This window comes from Odocoileus virginianus, chromosome 24 (assembly GCF_023699985.2).
Source record: "Odocoileus virginianus isolate 20LAN1187 ecotype Illinois chromosome 24, Ovbor_1.2, whole genome shotgun sequence".
In the NCBI taxonomy this organism is placed as follows: Eukaryota; Metazoa; Chordata; class Mammalia; order Artiodactyla; family Cervidae; genus Odocoileus; species Odocoileus virginianus.
In genome coordinates, this window is record NC_069697.1 from 8,980,413 (window position 1) to 9,003,771 (window position 23,359).

The 23,359-nt window shown below is 39.5% G+C and overlaps 1 protein-coding gene across 1 annotated transcript in view; it reads left to right on the forward strand.

Annotated features, from left to right (window-relative positions):
• OTOGL (otogelin like) overlaps window positions 1-23,359 on the forward strand; it is a 168,672-nt gene that overhangs the window by 119,027 nt on the left and 26,286 nt on the right. Inside the window, exons 37-44 of the mRNA XM_070454260.1 lie at window positions 4,832-4,905; window positions 8,385-8,562; window positions 8,975-9,117; window positions 9,368-9,391; window positions 9,484-9,576; window positions 15,436-15,625; window positions 17,952-18,166; window positions 20,875-21,016. Of these exons, the coding sequence (XP_070310361.1) occupies window positions 4,832-4,905; window positions 8,385-8,562; window positions 8,975-9,117; window positions 9,368-9,391; window positions 9,484-9,576; window positions 15,436-15,625; window positions 17,952-18,166; window positions 20,875-21,016 (1,059 nt within the window). The remainder of the gene's footprint in view (window positions 1-4,831; window positions 4,906-8,384; window positions 8,563-8,974; window positions 9,118-9,367; window positions 9,392-9,483; window positions 9,577-15,435; window positions 15,626-17,951; window positions 18,167-20,874; window positions 21,017-23,359) is intronic.

Genomic DNA, 23,359 nt, shown 5'->3' on the forward strand with positions numbered 1-23,359 from the left:
GATTGTTGATTTTTTTCCTGGAAATCTTGATTCCAGGTTATGATTCATCCAGCCCAGCATTTCTATGATGGCTACATATAAGTTAAATAAGCAGGGTGACAGTATACAGGCTTGATGCGCACCTTTCCCAGCTGTGAACCAGTTGGTTGTTCCATGCAAGCTAAGCTGGGCTCAGTTGTGTTTGACACTCTATGACCCTATGGACTATAGCCCACTGGGCGCCTGTCCATGGGATTATCCAGGGAAGAATACTGGAGTGAGTTGCCATTCTCTCCTCCACGGGATCTTCCCAACCCAGGGATTAAACCCTCATCTCTTATGTCTCCTGCAGTGGTGGTGGGTTCTTTACCACTAGCACCACCTGGGAAGCCCATCATTTCCAACTATTGCTTCTTGACCTGCATACAGGTTTCTCAGGAGGCAGGTAGGGTGGTCTCTTATTCCCATGTCTTTAAGAATTTTCCAGTTTGTTGTGATCCACACAGTAAAAAGCTTTAGCATAGTCAGTGAAGCAGAAGTAGATGTTGGCATAAATCCTCTTGGATGAGGTTGCTATTACCCCTTCCATAGAGACTGCAGACTCTAGGACTGGGCTGCCTTAGGCCAAGTAACTAAGGGGCCTCACCCATCAGCAGAAAATTGGATTAAAGATTTACTGAGCATGACCCTGTCCACCAGAGGAAGACCCAGTTTTCCCCACAGCCAGTCCCTCCCATCAGAAGCTTGCATAGGCCTCTCTTATTTTTATCCTTCAGAGGGCAAAGAGAAGAAGCAAGAACTACAATCCCATTTTAGTCTGTAAAAATGTCATGTTCTCTAGAAGTTACAACATCTAATAAACTATGAACCCAGCTTTTAGGACCAAGCAGTAGAAGTTTTTATTCTACCATATTATGGAATGTTGTTAGAATATATAAAATAAGTTATTTATGAAATTTATTTTTAAAAAGTTTTCTCTGATGTCGTTGTGGTAGACTGAATAATGGTCCCCCAAAGATGTCCATGTCATCATCTCCAGAATTTGTGAAAATGGGACCTTGCATGCTGAAGATGTGGTGAAGTTAAGAATTTTGAGATGGGGAAGTTTTCCCGAATTATCTGTATGAGCCCAGTGTAATCACAAAGATCCTTAAAAGAGAAGGAGGACGGTCAGAGTCAGAGGAGATAATGCATGTGAGAAGTCTAAATTAGCAGGGAAGGACAAAGGGAGAAGGGGAAGAAGGGAGAGAGAGAGACTGGGATTTGAAAATATTATTCTGTGGTTTTGAAGATGGAAGAAGAGACCATGATGCATCAGTATATTCATGCAATCCATAGTTGGAAAAGCAAGGAGACAAATTCTTCCATAGAGACTCTAGAAGGAATAGAGCCTTTGCTGATATCTTGATTTTAGGACTTCTTTTTTTTTTTTTTCCAAGTTCGGATCAGGAAATTTATTTATTTATTTATTTATTTATTTCCATTTATTTTTATTAGTTGGAGGCTAATTACTTTACATCATTACAGTAGTTTTTGTCATACATTGAAATGAATTAGCCATGGATTTACATGTATTCCCCATCCCAGCCCCCCCCCCCCACCTCCCTCTCCACCCGATCCCTCTGGGTCTTCCCAGTGCACCAGGCCCGAGCACTTGTCTCATGCACCCAACCTGGGCTGGTGATCTGTTTCACCCTAGATAATATACATGTTTCAATGCTGTTCTCTTGAAACATCCCACCCTCGCCTTCTCCCAGAGTCCACAAGTCTGTTCTATACATCTGAGTCTCTTTTTCTGTTTTGCATATAGGGTTATCATTACCATCTTTCTAAAGTCCATATATATGTGTTAGTATACTGTATTGGTCTTTATCTTTCTGGCTTACTTCGCTCTGTATAATGGGCTCCAGTCTCATCCATCTCATTAGAACTGATTCAAATGAATTCTTTTTAATGGCTGAGTAATATTCCATGGTGTATATGTACCACAGCTTCCTTATCCATTCGTCTGCTGATGGGCATCTGGGTTGCTTCCATGTCCTGGCTATTATAAACAGTGCTGCGATGAACATTGGGGTGCACGTGTCTCTTTCAGATCTGGTTTCCTTGGTGTGTATGCTCAGAAGTGGGATTGCTGGGTCATATGGCAGTTCTATTTCCAGCTTTTTAAGAAATCTCCACACTGTTTTCCATAGTGGCTGTACTAATTTGCATTCCCACTAACAGTGTAAGCGGGTTCCCTTTTCTCCACACCCTCTCCAGCATTTATTGCTTGTAGACTTTTGGATAGCAGCCATCCTGACTGGCGTATAATGGTACCTCATTGTGGTTTTGATTTGCATTTCTCTGATAATGAGTGATGTTGAGGATCTTTTCATGTGTTTGTTAGCCATCTGTATGTCTTCCTTGGAGAACTGTCTGTTGAGTTCTTTGGCCTGTTTTTTGATTGGGTCATTTATTTTTCTGGAGTTGAGCTGGAGGAGTTGCTTGTATATTATTGAGATTAATCCTTTGTCTGTTGCTTCGTTTGCTATTATTTTCTCCCAATCTGAGGGCTGTCTTTTCACCTTGCTTATAGTTTCCTTGGACTTCTGACTTCCAGAACCACAAAATAATAATTTGGTGATGTTTTAAACCACTAGACTTGTAATAATTTGTTTGTAGCAGCCACAGGAAACTAATATGGTCATTTTAGATAGTATCAACAATGGATACTGCAATTATAGCTAGACAAAATTTCAGCCATTCATTTTGGCACAAGGAGTTCATCAAAGCTGTATATTGTCACCCTGCTTATTTAACTTATATGCAGAGTGCATCATGTGAAATACCAGACTGGATGAAGCACAAACTGGAATTGAGATTGCTGTGAGAAATATCAATAACCTCAGATATTTGGATGACACCACTCTTATGGCAGAAAGCAAAGAGGAACTAAAGAACCTCTTGATGAAGGTGAAAGAGGAGAGTGAAAAAGATGGCTTAAAACTCAACATTGAAAAGAACAAGGATCATGACATCTGATCCCATCACTTCATGGCACATAGATGGAGAAACAATGGAAACAGTGACAGACTTTATTTTCTTGGGCTCCAAAATCACTGCAGATGGTGACTGTGTGTGTGTGCACAATTGTGTCCAACTCTTTGCAACCCCGTGGATTGTAGCCTGTCAGGCTCTTCTGTCCATGGAATTTTCCAGGCAATAATTCTGGAGTGGGTTGCCATTTCCTTCTCCAGGATGGTGGCTGCAGCTATGAAGTTAAAAGATAGCTTTGGAAGTTGGTGATGGACAGGGAAGCCTGGCATTCAGAGCTCCATGGGGTCGCAAAGAGTCTGACACTACTGAACGACTGAACTGAACTGCTCCTTGGAAGAAAAGCTATGACAAACCTAGACAGCATATTAAAAAGCAGAGACATTACTTTGCCAAGAAAGATTCCAATAGTCAAAGCTATTGTTTTTCCAGTAGTCGTGTATGGATGTGAGAGTTGGGCCATTAAGAAGGCTGAGTGTGGAAGAATTGATGCTTTCGAACTGTGGTGTTGGAGAAGACTCTTCAGCGGCTAAAAAACAACAGTCCTTCAGACTTTGAATGTTTTGGAGACCTCTTTATTACTAACAAAAAACTTTAGAAGGCATCTTGCAAATAATGTTTCAGTTCAGTTCAGTCACTCAGTCATGACCAACTCTTTGTGACCCCATGGACTGCTGCATGCCAGGCTTCCCTGTCCACCACCAACTCCTGAAGCTTGCTCAAACTCATGTCCATTGAGTTGGCGATGCCATCCAACCATCTCATCCTCTGTCATCCCCTTCTCCTCCCTGCCTTCAATCTTTCCCAGCATCAGGGTATTTTCCAATGAGTTGGCTCTTCGCAACAGGTGGCCAAAGTATTGGAGCTTCAGTTTCAGCATCGGTCCTTCTAACGAATGTTCAGGACTGATTTCCTTTAGAATTGACTGGTGGGATCTCCTTGCAATCCAGGGGACTCTCAAAAGCTTTTTCCAACACCACAGTGCAAAAGCATCAGTTCTTCAGCACTCAGCTTTCTTTATAGTCCAACTGTCACATCCACACATGACTACTGGAAAAACCATAGCTTTGACTAGATGGACATTTGTTGGCAAAGTAATGTCTTTACTTTTCAATATGCTGTCTAGGTTGGTCATAGCTTTTCTTCCAAAGAGCAAGCATCTTTTAATTTCATGGCTGCAGTCACCATCTGCAGTGATTTTGGAGCCCCCAAAAATAAAGTCTCTCACTGTTTCCATTGTTTCCCCATCTATTTGCCATGAAGTGGTGGGACCGGATGCCATGATCTTCATTTTCTGAATGTTTACCAGTCATATTTCCCCTTTCCATGGATACCTTCTTTACCACATCCTCAACTGGGATCTTGATTAGTCCATAGCATCATTTATTCTGCTTGCAAAGAAAACATTCTAGAGATTCACTGGGAAATGAATCAACCTCGCTATGCATTGTAAGAATTCAACAAAATTTGTAACTCCTGAGCAGTCTTTAGTGATACTGTTGGTATTTCTACCAGTTCAAACAAATCTGTTTCACCATCAAGGCAGTGAAGGTGTTTATAGAATGGTGCCTAAAAGCCAGGAATCAGAATTCCCAAGTTCAAATTCTGCCTTTGACACGTACCAGCTTACTTCTCTACAGCTTAGTCTCCTTATCTGTAAAATGACAATAATATTATTATCTACTTCATAGGGTTCTTGTTAGAATTAAGTGAAATAATCTATATAAAATTTCTGATCATGGTGTCTGTCACAAATGAATTTTATACATGATCAATACCACTTCACTAATGTTGGGGACCTCTTTATTTCCTTCAGGTCCAGAAACGATTACTCCATCAGCCTTCACTGCAGTTGACATGCTAACAACAACAACAGGTTTGGAATGTGAGGTATGACTGAGTAATATCTTCAGCTATCTGTCATTTCCTGATTGTGTCTATTAATGTTTCTGTATCACTATACAAATGCTATTAAAATTCTCTTGGTATGCTCTCAAGTCTTTCTTTGTTAAATCAAGTATGCCTTACATTTTAACAATTGTATTTCCTTAACTGTCAGATATTTCTTAATAATTAGATTCTGGTTACACTAAGAAAAATAAAATGATATGCAAATGAAGTCTTAAAGATGATTCCTTAATAACAATAATTTTGTGATAATTAGGTGTAATAATAATTATGTGTGTTAACTTAATTCTCATTTATTGATTTATTACTTAGATAATTTATTCATTTGATAATAATAATTGTGATTATTTAATAATTCTTCAATGATGATAATTCTTTATAATAATAAAGGGTATATTTTGGGTTTCTCTGTAAATTAGGCATTCAAAAATATTTTATCAAGCAGCTACTATATGCCATCTGTTGATCTGTGCACATGTTCAGTCATGTCCGACTCTGTGCAACCCTTTGAACTGTAGCCCACCAGGCTCCTCTGTCCATGGGATTATCCAGGCAAGAATACTAGAGTGGGTTGCAATTTTCTCCTCCAAGGGATCATCCTGACCCAGAGCTCAAACCTGCATCTCCTGTGTCTCCTGCATTGCAGGCAAATTCTTTACCTGCTGAACCACTGGGGCACTGTGCAAAATGACGAGAATATACGAGTAAGCAAAAAAGATAAGGTCATTGAATCCCAGAGCTAGTAATTGTCTTGGCTGATACTTGAGAAATTATCTCCTTACTCCAAATATGCCACTTGTTCTGATAAACCAATTATTTATCCAACTAATATTTATTCAGCACTATTGCTGGCTAGGAGATACTCAGGTACATTACTGCTTTTACAGAGTTTACATTGTGTTGGATTCTAAAGTAGCCAATAAGCAAAATTAATTTGCCAAGTTACATAAAACATTAGAGATTGCTGCTCAGGAGAAAAACAAAACTATTTTCAATGAAATGATTTTCACTGATCCTCATTCATAGAGTAACTGTTACTTTAAAGAAAAAATCTGAAGAAGTTGAGAGCGTGAACCATGCAAAGCAATCCAGGCAGAGGGGTCAGCAAGTGCAAAGGCCCTGAGCTGGGAACGTAGCTAACATCTTAAAACAATGAAGAATAGCAAGGAGGTCATGCAGTAAGTCCAGAGTAAAATAGTAGGAAATAGATTACGTAAGGCCTTGTGGATGATTGTAAAGACTGTGGCTTTCATTCTAACTGACTTAGGAGGAGCAAACAGAGATTTTTGAGCAGAGGAATTGTATGATCTGATTGCTTTCAGAATCATTTCGGCTTCTGGGTTGAGAGTAGGGTGTAAAGAGACAGTAGAACCAGTTACAAGAGGCTATTGCAGAAATTTAGATGAGAGACTGGTGGTGATAGCAGTGAAGATGGTGAGAAATACCTGGATTATGGATCTATTCTGAAGATAGAGGCTATAGAAATTGCTGAAGAATTAGATATGGGGTGTGAATGAAAAGGGGCTTCCCAGGGGGCACCAGTGGTTAAGAACCAATGTGCCAGTGCAGGAGACATAAGAGACCTGGGTTTGATCCCTGGATCAGGAAGATTCCCTGGAGGGGGGTACGGCAACCCACTCCAGTATTCTTGCCTGGAGAATCTCAAGGACCGAGGAACCTGGCAGGTTCCATAGGGTCGCAAAGAATCAGACATAACTGAAGTGACTTAACATGCATGTACACGCTCAAATGAGAAAGAGGCATGCAGAATTCTAAGAGTTTTGCCTTGAACAACTGAAGGATAAAGTTGATATTAATCAGAACGGAGAAATTATGGGACATGAAGGCCTAGGGTGGGTATAGCCAAGAGTTTAGTTTCTCCATGTAAAGGTTAAGATTCCTCTCAGACATCAAAAGGCTATTAATATGTATATACAGATTTGGTGAACACGACTGAAGTGTAGTGCAGAGATCCAGCTAAGCTGAAATTTTCATATTTCTCAGTGGATAAATGTTACTTAATATTGTGGGATTAGATGAGGTCACAAAAGGATTGAGTGCAGTCGCAGAAGAGAAAGGGACCACTGCAACTTCAACAATTGAGAAACAAGGACAAACATGCAAAGGATACCAACCACCGAAGCAGCAGCGAATGGAGGAAGGGGCAGGTGGCCTGAAGCCAAGGGAAGGAAAATAGTAAGCAACACGGAGTAATCAGCTGGACTAAATATGCCAGTAGATCAAATCTGAGCTTAAAGATTCTTTACTAGAGTGGAAGGTATAGATGCTTTAGGTAGTTTAGATGTTGTTTAGGGGTTTTAGTTTCCTTCTAACCACTTTCATTTTCTTGGTTAAATGGAAAAGAAGAGCAATATCTAGGAATTGATACAATTCGTACACAGATAATTTTGCAAGATTGAATTTGAATTTGACTGTTTGCCTACCTTTGGCGTTTAAATTGAGAAGTCCTCACTTAATAATTTTACTATTTAGAAAATTATTTACCTCTTATCCTTGTAATTTGATCATGTATAACATTGGAATGATAGAAACCAATCTACAAAATTTAGGGAGCTTAAATGAAAAGAACTACTTCATTAGTGCATGATATGTAATAGGCGTGAAAGAGGTGTTAATTTTTCTTCCTCCATCCCCTGAGATACAGTGTGAAGTAGTGGTCAACAGCACTGATTTTTCAGAGTAACAATGCCTGAATTTAAGTTCTGATTCACTATCTACTAGCTATGAAACTCGGGAAATTTAGTTTGACCTTAAACCTGATTTTCTATCTATGAAATAGGGACAAATTTTAATACCTACCTCAGCGGGTGTTTTTGTGGAAATAAAATGGACTAATTAGAACAATGCCTGGAGCGTAATAAGTGGTATATTTATCACTGCTACAGTTATTATAATTTATATAGAATATAATTTATAAACTTTGAAAAATCTGCAACTTTATCTAGAAATCTGTAAGCTATATGTGAAAAAATAAATTTTAATGATTCTATTCAGATACTACCGAACTGATATCACATTTGATCTTTAATGAAATATTTGGATAATATTAAGTTGTAATTTTTTAAACTGACATTAACAGAAGTCTTAATCATACTAGCTTTATACAACATAATATGAAAGGTCAACTGCCACTGTTTTAAGTCTGCTTACAGAACACTAATCTAGACAATTTAGGACAAGACTTCAGTTTTCTAGGAAGTTGGGTATGTGGGCAGTTCTGATATTAAATCAATTTTAAGGTAAAGTTAAATGAATCATACTGCTGAGTATTTTAGAGAAGATACCTCAACAAAAGCCACTGTGAAATTTTCATTGTTCGTTTTTCAAAAGATTTTGTATTTAGGAAGTGTATACTATAGACAATGTGAGTGGGAAATTTAAAAATTAAAACATAAGTTGAAAATGGAAAAAAATGCATTAATTTTCTTTTTTATTAACAGCCTCAACAATTTGATCCTGTTTATAATTGTAGCCAATACATATGCCTTAACATGGAATGGAAGCTGTACAACTGGTCTCTTCATTGCCCGAAGGCCTTGGAGATGCCTGACTGTGGTTTCCGGGGGAGACCTGTTCAAGTGAACAGAGATATCTGCTGCCCGGAGTGGGAATGTCCGTGTGAGTGTGCATTTCTTATGTGGCAATCGATTTTATTTATTTATTTTTTCTGATTTTATATAGAGAATTTTTAAAAAAATTTTTTTAGTAGTTAGAGGCTAATTACTTTACAATATTGTAGTGGGTTTTGTCATACATTGACATGAATCAGCCATGGAGTTACATGTGTTCCCCATCCCGATCCCCCCTCCCAGCTCACTCTCCACCCGATCCCTTAATCAGGGAGAGATGATTATTTTTTTGAAGCTATCACTTCATCAAGTCAAAGTTCATTTGACTTATGATTTTGGTTTCCAATAACTTTCAGAGTTGCTTTTTGTCAAACATAATAAAACCAATTTGAAAGATGTTTTTAATACTGTAATACAAATAACAAGTTAATAGACTAAATCTACTCCCTATCGCTTTTTAGGTCGGTGTTCCATGTTGTCAGAACTCAGCATTATTACTTTTGATGGAAATAATGCAGCATTATATAGTATGGCATCTTATATCTTAGTGAGAATTCCTGGGGAAGTTATAGTTGCTCATATTGAAAAATGTTCCATGAATCAGGTAAGTCATAATTTATTCTTGTGTCATTTATTCATGAATCTAGCAGCTGAAGTATGTCACAACATTAGGTATTCCCACAATAAGAAGGGACTCAAGAATTCACTGAGATTTATCTTCTGGTACTTAAAACGTGAATATATTTCAAGTGAATATATTTAGAGGCATATAATATTAATCCAAATAATGTTTTTAAAAATCAAGTAGTGTATGTTTTTAACGTGTTTTTTCTTTATACCTTTCTTTTTTTCAGAATGGAAACTCATTTAAAAAGCTAGTGAGTATTTGCAAAATGTCTAGTAAATTACTGCTGTTTATTGCTAAAATTATGTTTAACTCCATAAAGTTTCAATTTTTTTTCAAATGAAGGCTTCCTCTGGAAGAGTCTCTGGACTTTGTTTTAAAAAGTTAAATTTGACCACATCTCTACATAAAGTACTTGTCAATCGGATAGCAAGAAAGGTAGGAACACAAAGTTAAAACATATCTTCACCTTAGATGAAACTGAGAAATTGTGTAAATATAGTTATTTCCCAAAAGAGGGGAATTAGGCATGCCAGTGTATTTTCATTGCTATGATGTCTAATCATTCTTTTTACGGACAGTATAAAAATGTGTTTCATAATATTATATGTCTCCCACCATAACCTGCCAACTGTTTCAAATGTTTCTGCCTTTGTGAGATTAACCGAAACCACCATGTTAAACATTCTAAAGCTCTCTCGATAATGTGAGTTGCCAAGCTTCCTAATGTTAGAGTTAATGTTAGTGTTTCAAACTAGACAAAGTGGAAATGAGGTGAAAGAGGGGATCATATGGTTGCAAAGAGTAGCAGGCAGCCAAGAATACTAGAATGAAGACCACTGAGAGAACAAATGGAAAGAATAGTTTTGAAGTATTGATGCCGTTGATTGAGAGCTAAAATAAGAAAAGAAAATGAAGGCATAGATAAATTTATTGAAATAAATGGGAGAAGAGCAATGCATCATTAAACAGTTGGAAAGGGAGCCTTTTGATTTTACAGGGAAAACCTTTATCCCAAGGAATTATGCTTACCCAATAGGAGTGTTGAAAGCTGGCTGATTCACTCAGATATATAATGCAGTGCGTGCTCAGTTGTGTCTGACTCTTTGCAACCCTATGGACTGTAGCCCACCAGGCTACTCTGCCCATGGGATTCTCCAGGCAAGAGTATTGGAAAGGGTACCATTTCCTCCTCCAGGGATCATCCCAACCCACAGATCGAGCCCATGTCTCTTGCGTCTCCTGCACTGGCAGGCAGATTCTTTACCACCAGTGCCACCTGGGAAGCCCTCAGATATACATGGTGCTTTCAAAAATAGAAGAAAGTAATATATAAAGATTTAGCTCAAAATAGCTGAGATGTTATGTGTTTTTCAGAAATACTTCTGTTAGCACAGGCCATAGATTCTGAACTGAAAACAGTGTTAAAGCAAATCTATATACAGTAAAATGTCAGAAAGTTTAGGAGCAGTGACCCCATAGGAGACTGACTCAGACTTGCCTATGAATGTCCAGGAGTCTCCGGCAGAGACATGGGTTGGCAGTGGCCTGCTGCAGGGTTGGAGGCACTGAGGTCGGCAACGCATGCAGGGGACCTTCTGAAGGAGGTTGCCGTTATCTTCATTACCTCCACCATAGTTTGGTCTCAGGTCAAACAACAGGGAGGGAACACAGCCCTCCCTGCCCATCAACAGAAAATTGGATTAAAGATTTACTGAGCATGGTCCTGCCCATCAAACAAGACCCAGTTTCCAGTCAGTCTCTCTCATCAGGAAATGTCCATAAACCTCTTATCCTTCTCCATCAGAGGGCAGACAGAATGAAACCACAATCACAGAAAACGAATCAATCTGATCACATGGACCACTGCCTTGTCTAACTCATAGAAACTATGAGCCATGCCATATAAGGCCACCCAAGTCGGACGGGTCATGGTGGAGGGTTCTGACAAAAGGTGGTCCCCTGGAGAAGGGAATGGCAAACCACTTCAGTATTCTTGCCTTGAGAACCCCATGAACAGCATGAAAAGGCAAAAAGATATGACACTGAAAGATGAACTCCCCGGTCGGTAGGTGCCCAGTATGCTACTGGAGGAGAGTAGAGAAATACTCCAGAAAGAATGAAGGGATGGAGCCAAAGCAAAAACAACCCCCACTTGTGGACATGATTAGTGATGAAAGTAAAGTCTGACATTGTAAAGAACAGTCTTAAGTAGGAATCTGGAATGTTAGGTCCATGAATCAAGGCAAATTGGAAGTTGTCAAACAGGAGAATGGCAACAGAGAACATTGACATTTTAGGAATCAGCGAACTAAAATGGACTGGAATTGGTGAATTTAACTCAGATGACCATTGTATCTACTACTGTGGGCAAGAATCCCTTAGAAGAAATGGAGTAGCCATCATAGTCAATAATGAGTCCAAAATGCAAAACATGCGTGCATTCTCAAGAATGACAATGATCTCTGTTTGTTTCCAAGGCAAACCATTCAATATCACGGTAATCCAAGTCTATGCGCCAACCAGTTATGCTAAAAAAGCTGAAGTTGAAAAGTTCTATGACGACATATAAGATCTTCTAGACTAACACCCCCAAAAGATGTCCTTTTCATTATAGGGGACTGGAATGCAAAAGTAGGAAGTCAGGAGGTATCTGGAGTAACAAGCAAGTTTGGTCTTGGAGTACAAAATGAAGCAGGGCAAAGGCTAACAGAGTTTTGTCACTGATTATAGCAAACACCCTCTTGCAACAATACAAGAGAACACTCTACACATGGACATCACCAGATGGTCAATACTGAAATCAGATTGATTATATTCTTTGCAGCCAAAGATGGAGAAGCTCTATACAGTCAGCAAAAACAAATCGGGGAGCTGACTCTGACTCAGATCATGAACTCCTTATTGCAAGATTCAGACTTAAATTGAAGAAAGTAGGGAAAACCATGACACCATTTAGGTACGACCTAAATCAAATCCCTTATGATTATACAGTGGAAGTGACAAATAGATTCAAGGGATTAGATCTGATGGACAGAGTGTCTGAAGAACTGTGGACAGAGGTTCCTGACATTGTACACGAGACAGGGATCAAGACATCCCCAAGAAAAAGAAATGAAAAAAGAAAAATGGTTTTCTGAGGAAGCCTTACAAATAGCTGAGAAAAGAAGAGAAGTGAAAGGCAAAGGAGAAAAGGAAAGATATACCCATTTGAATGCAGAGTTCCAAAGAAGAGCAAGGAGAGATAAGAAAGCCTTCCTCAGTGACCAAAGCAAAAAAATAGAGGAAAACAATTAAATGGGAAAGACTAGAGATCTCTTCTAGAAAATGAGAGATACAAAGGGAACATTTCATGCAAAGATGGGCTCAATAAAGGACAGAAATGGTATGGACTTAACATAAGCAGAAGATATTAAGGAGAAGTGGCAAGAATACACAGAAGAACTATACAAAAAGATTTTCATGACCCAGATAACCGTGATGGTGTGATCACTCACCTAGAGCCAGACATCCTGGAATGCGAAGTCAAGTGGACCTTAGGAAGCATCACTACGAACAAAACTAATGGAGGTGATGTAATGCCAGTTGAGCTACTTCAAATCCTAAAAGATGATGCTGTGAAAGTGCTGCACTCAATATGCCAGAAAATTTGGAAAACTCCGCAGTGGCCACAGGACTGGAAAAGGGTAGCTTTCATTCCAAATCCAAAGAAGGGCAATGCCAAAGAATGTTCAAACTACCACACAATTGCACTCATCTCACACACTAGCAAAGTAATGCTCAAAATTCTCCAAGGCTTCAACAGTATGTGAACCATAAACTTCCAGATGTTCAAGCTGGATTTAGAAAAGGCAGTGGAACCAGAGATCAAATTGCCAACATCTGTTGGATCATCAAAAAAGCAAGAGAGTTCCAAAAAAAAATCTACTTCTGCTTTATTGACTATACCAAAGACTTTGACTGTGTGGATCACAACAAACTGTGGAAAATTCTTAGAGATGGTAATACTGGACCACCTTACCTGCCTGTTGAGAAATCTTTGTGCAGGTCAAGAAGCAACAGTTAGAACTGGACATGGACAACAGACTTGTTCCAAATTGGGAAAGGAGTACATCAAGGCTGTATGTTGTCACCCTGCTTATTTAACTTATATGCAGAGTACATCATGAGAAACACCAGGCTGTATGAGGCACAAGCTGGAATCAAGATTGCTGGGAGAAATATCAATAACCTCAGATGCACAGATCACACCACACTTATGGCAGAAAGCGAAGAAGAACTAAATAGCTTCTTGATGAAAGTGAAAGAGGAGAGTGAAAAAGTTGGCTTAAAACTCAACAGTCAGAAAACTAAGATCATGGCATCTGGTCCCATCACCTCATGGCAAATAGATGGGGAGACAATGGAAACAATGAGAGACTTTATTTTTGGGGCTCCAAAATTACTGCAGATGGTGACTGCAGCCATGAAATTAAAAGGCGCTTGTTCCCTTGGAAGAAAAGCTATGACCAACTTAGATGGCATTTTAAAAAATAGAGACATTACTTTGCCAACAAAGGTCCATGTAGTCAAAGCTATGGTTTTTCCAGTAGTCATGATATATGGATGTGAGAGTTGGACTATAAAGAAAGCTGAACATCAAAGAACATTGAACATTTGAACATTGGTGTTGGAGAACTCGTGAGAGTCCGTTGGACTACTAGGAGATCAAACCAGTCAATCCTAAAGGAAATCTATACTGAATATTCATTGGAAGGACTGATGCTGAAGCTGAAACTCCAATACTTTGGCCATCTGGTGCAAAGAACTGACTCATTGGAAAAGACCCTGATGCTGGGAAAGTTTGAAGGCAGGAGGAGAAGGGGAGGACAGAGGATGAGATGCTTGGATGGCATCACTCACTCTGTGGTCATCCATGAGTTTGAACAAGTTCCGGGAGTTGGTGACAGACAGGGAAGCCTGGTGTCCTCCAGTCCATGGGGTCACAAAGAGTCAGACATGACTGAGCAAATGAACTGAACTGAAATTTGAAATTGAATGCATGACTTTTTTGGATGCTAGAGTATCTATATATATTTCTGACTTTAATAAGGTTGGTGTATAATAGTGGGTAGGAAATAAGCTTAAACCTGGTCAGCACTATGGTTGTGAGCATTTGGGTGGAAGGGCTTATTTTCGGCTTCAGCTGAACTGATGATTGGTCATGTATTCAGTTGAAAACTTTTTAACTTAAAAAATCATTTAGTGAGCTTATGTGATAAAGTGAAACAGTTCCTGATCTCAAGTAACTTGCAGTTGTGTGTGGGGTGCATACATGTAATTTTCTGCCAGTTAAAGGCAGCAGGAGCTAAAATGATAGTGTCATGACCAAGATATCATGGGAACAGAGATAAGGCTCATTTAAATGCCATGTACAGGAGGGTCAAATAGATATTTTTGGAGAAGGTGACACCTAAGATAAATCTTAAAGAATGAGTAGAAATTCAGCAGGCAAAAGATGTTTCAGCTTGAGGGTGGCAATATGAGGAAGATTTAAAGATTAGAAATTGGATGGTTAGTCAGGTATAACTTTGAGAATTTTACTGAGAGTTATATAGCTCATGGTTCATTGTCATCATTGTTATTTAAAACACTTTTCAAAGTAAAATCCTTAGATTGCTTATATTAGTATTACAAAGAAAGCATGTTAAAAATATAAAATCTAGATTCCAGCTGAAACCTGGAAAATCCTAATCTTAAGCCTCACAGATGGTTATGAGCATTATAAGTAGACAAACACTGATTTAGATCAAAGAGAGAACCCAGATTAAAGAAAACCTCCTGATAAAAAACCTTATCTTAAATTTATATTAGGAAGCAATAGTGTAATCAACATATATTGAGGGAAGCCAATTAAAATAGTGTATAACTCAGAAGAAAGTTTGCTTTTGTAGAAAACAAAGGGCAATGTTGTTTAGCCACTGAGCAGCGTCTGACTCTTTTGTGACCCCCAGGACTGTAGCCTGCCGAGATCCTCTGTTTATGGGGTTTTCCAGGCAAGAATACTGCGGTGGGTTACCATTTCCTTCTCCAGGGCATCTTCTCGACCCAGGGATTGAACCCGAGGCTCATGCCACATCCCCTGCATTGGCAGGCGGACTCTTTACAACGGAGCCGCCTGGGAAGCCCCCAGATATTGAATATAACAAGACACAGCCAAAGAGCAACAAAAGGATTTAGGAGAAACTAACAGCAACAGGGTGTATGTTAAAATGTAAGCATTGTTCTAATAGGTGTAAATGCATTATGTAATTTTAGGTAGAAGTGGATTCTGTTGTTGTGCCTTTGCCCTTTTCAAATCAAGATCTGTCCATAGAGGATTCTGGTTCAATGTATGTGATTACTACTCCAGCTGGACTAATCATAAAGTGGACTCATCTTACGGGGATCGTAGACATTCATTTTGGCTCTCAGTTTAACTTGTCATCCTACACAGAAGGACTCTGTGGTGAGCACTGCTTTTCAAATATCTCTTTCTTCTTTTTTTCTGTTCACATTACACGGCTTTGGCCCCTCATTCCCTGCTTTGTTTGGATTGGAGAGATGTTACTAACTCTCAGTACCTCAGTGAATACTGAAGGAAACAGTCTTTCTATAAATGGAAGGGAAGAAGCAAGATAATACTGTTCAACTTAGGTGTTTTTAAGAGATACATGCTTCCCACAATTGCTACAATGCTGTTTGCATTCCTACTATCTCATCTTTATTAAGCATTAATGAAGTGTCAGGCATTATTTTACAAACTTTAACTCATTCGATTCTAGCAGTAGCCCTAATAAAAGTAGGCACCAGTGTTAATTTATAAGTGATAAAAATGAGCCATAGAATAATTAAAAACAACTTTGTGGCTTCGGGTAAAAAAAAAACAAAACTTAACTTTGTTTCTTACTTTTTAAAGTTTGAAATCAAAGAAAGCTGAGGTAAGTCATCTTGAAAAGTATGTTCACAGAACACAATGTTCTGAATATTAGTCCCAGTTTTGTTATGAAGTGTAAAGCCTAGATGTACCTTTACACTTAGGTTTCATATCACAACATATTATATAGATACATAGATACAAGCCAAAGGAAACAAATCAGAAATATCTCTAGGTATGTTAAAAAAAATTCTGACTGGTGTCTGCTAGGCTATCCCCTTTACAGATGTTTAAGTGAACATCAGTTTCCTTATCTTTTAAATGAGAATAGTAAAACCTACCTTCAAGATTGTTGTTAGAATTGAATGTGAAAGTTAATGTTAAACTCTGAAGACATTGTTTAATGCAGTCAATAATATTAGCTTGGCACAAATATACCTATTTTAAGCTCACTAAATATTAATTGAGTAAAACTTTATGAATGAGTTTCTGAGTATCTGACCTTATGTTTGATTCTGACGACTCAAAAGAAATAGACCAGGTCCTTGCTCTCAACAAACTGCCTGAAATACCCAAATTTCGTCTTCAAAAACGTAAAGCCTTTAGTGGAAAGTTTGGCTAAAATGGTTGATAATGTCCTTGCCTGCTTAGAGCATGCCAAGCGTAGCCCAGCCTTCTCTGGTGACTTCAGTTATCATTGTGGATATAGTTATTGAGTATGCATTGTATTGTGTGTACATAAAAATTCAATAGGTATTACTGAATAATAACTCAGAGACATTGGGAATGCATATTTTTTCTGATTTATCACTTCTGTGTGCGGTGACTTCTGTTTGATTTTCATGTCTGTTTTCTTCTTTTACTGTCAGCTCGTGCTTTTATGGAGACAGTATGCTAACTGGAGTCTTAACTAATCACTACAGAGAAGGGGTAGGGTCACCTTTTTGCTAACAAAGGTCACCCTCCAAACTTCCCGACTTCTACAGTGGGAGAGTGGTGGTTTGTTTAAAGAAAAGCAGGGTGCTGGCTGACAGAGTTGTAGCGACCCAAATTGAGCATGGACACCGGAATGGGAGGTCTATACTGACAACTTGTTCTACAAAGAAATGTGAAGTCTCCAGGAGTGGTGGCTGCAGGGGCAATGAAAACGTATTTTTACTAGCAATTACCTTTCCCCAGGAGAGTTTAGATTTTTAACATAGCTGTTTTACAGTATAGTTGACTTAACTTGAGGTATTTTTATTTTTGTTTGTTTGTTTTGGTTATTTATTGATTTATTTTTCACCATATTCAGTCTCCTGTATATTTACAGGTGTGGGGCAACTATGGCAGCAGAAACCCTTATTGATTTTGATATAACTGCTTGAGGATTAAGATTTGATACTTGAAAAAAATGTTTAACTCATATCTTTTATAGCTAGGAGTCCTAGAAATTAAGAAAAAGTTATATCTTAAAGTAGAGTGGAATTCAGGTAAGGTATGATCAGGATCTAGGTTCATTTCTCTCTACTTCCCTTGGCTTTGCACTTGACTAGATAAAAAGTAAGTTATGCCCGCTAGTTTGGGGAATACCTCTTCAGAGTTAAGAACTACTTCTTAAATTAGGAGATAGTGGATAGTGAAAGAGCACTGAGACAGGATCAATCTTCTCTTTCTTCTCCTATGATCTTTTCACAAATCTTGACTTCTAGGATCATGGTTTCTTTCTTGCCTGGTTAAGGAAGCTTTACACTATTTAATCCATGTGTAATTTTTAAAAAAAATCTATTAAAATTAGAGTCGAAGGACATAAATTTGGTACTTGATTCAGTAAATTACTTATTCATTTTAAAGCAGTTATTTGAGTTGATTTATTTCTGCTGGCTATGTTAGGTTAAAGTGAAAAGAATTTTCTTCTAAATGTCACACATCTTTTTAGGAAATTGCAATGAAGATCCAGATGATGATCTAAGGATGCAAAATGGCACAATCATTACAAATATGGAAGACATAGAATTGTTTATTGAGAGCTGGGAAATTGAGAAATCATTTGAAGTAACAACAAGAAGGCCTATGAGAAACTGTACTGAGCATGACTGCAGTCACTGCATTGAGTTATTAAATAGAAGAGTTTTCATCCCATGCCATGATAAAGTAAGCTGAAAGCAACCATAAATCAGAACTGCTGTGTTAGACATGTTGAGAGTAAAAGCCAATAAATTCTTGCTCTTGCCATGATGTTCTTCCACTAAGAATAGTTTATCCCCAGGGGAACTCAAAATCATTTACTGTTTATTGACTTACAGAACAGGAAGAATAACTTAACTTGTCCCCCATGTATTTTTATGAACTGTATCTCCAGCTTTCAAGAAAAATGAAACTTTGTCTTATGAATAAATTCCCATAGAGGAAAGAGATGAATGCTACTTGATAACCCAGCATAAAGCCCAAGACAGTGAGGCTTCAGTCAGCTGTTAGGTGTATGGCCTCTCAGGCGTGTACTTATAATAGAATCTGCCACGTGGTCAATCTAATTGTTCTTTATCAGTCTCTGACTTCCTGACTTTAGGTGACTGGTAGATATTTACACAACCCGTATTGTTTAAAAAAAAGGATCCATTGTTAGAAACAAAGACAAGCAGATACAGCATCTCATGAATCATTAAATGAAACGTTTGTGAGTATCAGGCACCTGCTAGGCGCTGTGATAAACTCCTGTGATGCAAAGATGAGTCAGACCCTCTCCTCGCTCTCCGGAAGTCTGGAAGGAAGGCAAGTCCGTGAACAGATTCATCACAGACACACTGCGGAGATGAATAGGAGCCCACATTAGAAGACCTCCCAGAGTTTCAGACATTTGAATTATTTGGGAGGATGTTTGCCTGGAGAGAAGAGGGAGGAAGGGAGACCAAGGCGAAGAAAACAGTATGACAGGAGCTGGGTTGCTAGAAATGACTGTGTTAGGAAAACAGTGAAGTAGCTTAATGCAAGACTACAGGGAGGAGTCTGGGAAGTAGAGAGAGTGAACTGCCAAGCAGAAGGACTTCACTCTGCAGGATCTTCCATGCTCCTCCACTGATTGTGGATGCCATAGACCTCAGCCTGTCCTATGAGTTTTCTGAGGGGAAAGGCAAAGGATGTGAAGTCATGGGATAAAAATGGTGTATCTTCCCCGGGGCTTCAGTTTTACTCAGAGATTTGCAGGCAAATACATTTTAAATGTTTATGTTTTAAAGTGCATGCATATAAAAATGAAAAAAAATTGCAAATAATTTTAAATTCATTTCAGTGCCATTGTCATCTATCTTTTTAAAGCATAACAACTTTCAAAAATTGCTTTTTTAACCGGGAACTTATAAGAGTGATATTAAATCAGGAGACTTTTCAGCTTGACTATTCAAGACATAGTGAAGCAACACAGGATACCATTTAATCTGTGATAGTCCCAGCTTTCCCTTCAGATCATCCCAGTGAATTTGGCGGCAAAAGAAGTGGTACTGTTTGTTTAGTTTTCCTACTTCTAATATTCATCCTTGTTTGCAAATGTCCACATAGTAGACAGATGATCTTTTGAAAATGGAAACACTGTTGGATTATTTCTCTACCTAAAATCCTTCGGGGTCTTTCACTTACTTTTAGAATACATTCTTAACTTCTCATCAGGGCTTATAATTTCCTTTGTGCTTTGGCCTGCCTTCTTTTCCAGCTTCCTCTTGCGCTACATTTTTCTGGTTGTCGAAGGTCCAGGCATTTCAGCCTCCTTTCGGTTGTTTCACTATTTCAGGATTTTCCTGTGAATGGGCTTTTGTGCCTACAGTGTCCTAAGCTGGAACACTGCTCTCCTCTGACCTCTTTAAGCATGGTGACCCCTCTTGGTTCTATATAGAGGCTTTAACTGTGAGATCCACAAGAACAGGTTTGTTTTAGTCACCTTTATATTACTTACGCATAGCAGGGTGCCTGATATGTAGTTAGGTGCCCAATAAATTGTGGAAGGATGCATAACTGAATGGATGAATGGAGGATACAGGAGAATCAGCTTTTGTGTGTTTAGTAGAGAAAGGATACAATTTTTTCATATTGAACAAATTAAGTTGTGTGGGACTTTAAGGCTAAAATACCCAGAAAAATTTTGAAGCCATTCTAGATCTCAGAAGAGACTAGTTGAATCCAGAGATTGGATTTGGGGAGTTATTAGTATAGGGAGTTTCTAAATAACAATAACTCATGTATGATGTGCCAGGGTCTGTTCTGAACACTTTCCAAATATTAGCTCACAGCAGTCTTAAGTAGTAGTAGGGTTTTTATTAACTCTATTTAACTTATGAAGAAACTGAGGTGAAGATGTAAATGCCCAAGTTGGTGGTAGAAACTGGGGAAGTGGATGAGCCCAGGAAGAACATTTGTAGTGAGTAGACAGGGCTATGGAAGAAAGTGTTAAGTTGCTCAGGCATGTCTGACTCTTTGCAACCTCCATGGATAGTAGCCTGCCAGGTTCCCCTGACCATGGGATTCTCAGGCGAGAATACTGGAGTGGGTTGTCATTTCCTCCTCCAGGGGATCTTTCTGACCCAGGGATCAAACTCGCATCCCCCACACTGCATGGAAAAAGGGTCTAGACAAACATTCAGAATGAGGCAGGAAGAGAAGACAACAATGAACAGTACTTTACCAGCAAAGGTCCATCTAGTCAAAGCCTTGGTTTTTCCAGTGGTCCTCTGTCCATAGTTCTTCAGGCACTCGATCAGATATAATCCCATGAATCTGTTTGTCACTTCCACTGTATAATCCTAAGGGATTTGATTTAGGTCATCAGATACATAAAATAACATAACTTATCCCAGGCCACAATGTGTCTCTAGGTTTCACCACAAGACTTTTGTGAAAAGATGTGGATCAATTATACCTATTTTTGGAACTATGAATGTGATGCCCTTTCTGCATATGTGGCTGTATGCAACAAGTTTGACATTTGTATTCCATGGAGAACACCTGATTACTGCTGTAAGTAGTACACTGCAAACTGTATGTTCCAACAATCAAATAACATTTCAGTTTTCTTGTGTGCCTGTCTTTCTTTTTATTTTCATCACAAAATAAGTTTGTAAGAATAAAATGAATGTAAATGTAACCTATAGTTAGAGGTCATCGCTCCCCCTTAAGCACCTTGTGTTTTTATCCTGGTATAAATTTAAAGTAAGGGGGAGGATCAAGAAGGTGGCGTAGCAAGACCCTGAATTCCCCTCCTCCAACAGACATACCAAAATTACAGTTACTTACAGATGAACTATCTATACGACTGACCTGAAGACTAGCAGAAAAGATATTTCACAGATAAAGAGATAAGAAAAGAACACCACTAGAATGGTGGGAGAGGCAGAGATACAGTATGGTCAGCACCCACACCCCTCGGTCTGTGACCCACGAACAGAAGGTGTACACCACTGTAGACCTCCTTAAGAAGCGAGAAGTCTGATTCCCACATTGGCCTCCCCAGCCTGGAAGTCCTGCACCAGGAAGGTGAGTTCCCAGAACTTCTGGCTTTGAAAACCAGTAGTCCTCTTGCCTAGAAAATCCCATGGATGGATGGAGGAGCCTGGTAGCCTGCGGTCCATGGGGTTGCTAAGAGTCGGACACGACTGAGCGACTTCACTTTCACTTTTCACTTTCATGCATTGGAGGAGGAAATGGCAACCCACTCCACTGTTCCTGCCTGGAGAATCCCAGGGATGGGGGAGCCTGGCGGGCTGCCGTCTATGGGGTCGCACAGAGTCAGACACGACTGAAGCGACAGCAGCAGCAGCAAGGCTTATGCTGGGGAAAGCTGGAGAGCTATAGGAAACAGAGCCTCTGCCCTTAAAGGAAATGCACAAAGTCGCCTGTGCTCCCAGTCCCAGAGCAGAGGAAGTACTCTGAAAGGACCCTGGGTCAGAACGACTTGCTGATCTTGGAGAGCCTCCAGGAGAGGCAGGAGGCACCCAGGACTCCCCTGGGGATAGAGATGCTGCCATCCATTTCGGGAGCTGATTCTGTGATCACACTGGCACTGGCAAAAGACTGTTTTGGAATGCTTCCCTCGTCTGTTAGTTCCAGAAGCTTATCTGCACTCCAGTGAGCCAGACCCAGCCTCAAGCCTTTCAGGATCTGCAGACAGCCATGCAGAACGCCTGCCCCAGTCTCCAGGGTCCCCCAGACACTGTGGCATTGCAGCCTCCTGACCACGGGCCAGCCTGGCCCACCAGGGCACCCACAGTAGCTGGCGCTGCCACCGCTGAGGCGTGCACACGGGCTATGTAGGGGGCGCTCCTAGAGCATATAGCTCTAAAGACCAGAGAGAAGCGTGCCCTGATAACAAAAACCAGAAAAAGACACCAAAGAAAAGAAAATTACAGATCAATATCACTGATGAACATAGATACAAAAGCCCTCAACAAAACATCAGCAAACTGAATTCAGCAAAACATTAAAAGAATCATGCATTCTGATGAAGGGATTTACCCTAGGGATGCCAGTGATGATGCTTCAGCATCTTCAATCAATCATTGTGATAAGCCACATTACCCAACTGAAGAGTAAAAATCATCTCCATAGTTTAAAAAAATGTTTTTGACAAAATTCAACCTCCACTGATGATAAAACTCTCTCAACAAGCCGGGTACAGAGGGAACATAGCTCAACATAATAAAGGCCGTATTTGACAAAACTACAGCCAGCATCATACTCAACAGTGAAATCTTTTCATCTCCCCCTCCCCAGATAGAATAAAATACATAGAAAAAGAATATATTGGAGCCTCTAGTTCCATGATTCCACTTCAGAAATAAGGCAGCTCCTGCTCTCCTCTGTCTAGGCCTCTCCTCTCCCCGCAGGCCCAGTTCTTGTTCAGTTGCTCAGCCGTGTCCGACTCTTTGTGACCCCATGGCCTGCAGCATGCCAGGCTTCCCTGTCCATCACCAACGCCAGGAGCTTGCTCAAACTCATGTCCATGAAGTCGGTGACGCTATCTGACCATCTTGTCCTCTGTCGTCTCCTTCTCCTCCTGCCTTCAATTTTCCCCAGGATCAGGGTATTTTCCCCCAGAGGTAATCACTCTTCAGGAGTAGGGTTGCTTGATTCATTGGGAACATATGACATCTTCAGTATCACTAGATTGTGAAATTATTCTCTGCTAATATCTTACCGGTTTATGCCCCCGCCCTCTGCATGTTCATTTTTTTTATGAGTATGACTTTTTAAGATCACATAAAAGCAACATGAATTCTCTGAAACATCATTTAGAAACTGCTCAGCAACAGTAGTTTCTTTTGACAGTGAAGGATTAAGCCTAAACATGTGGCATTTTTCTTT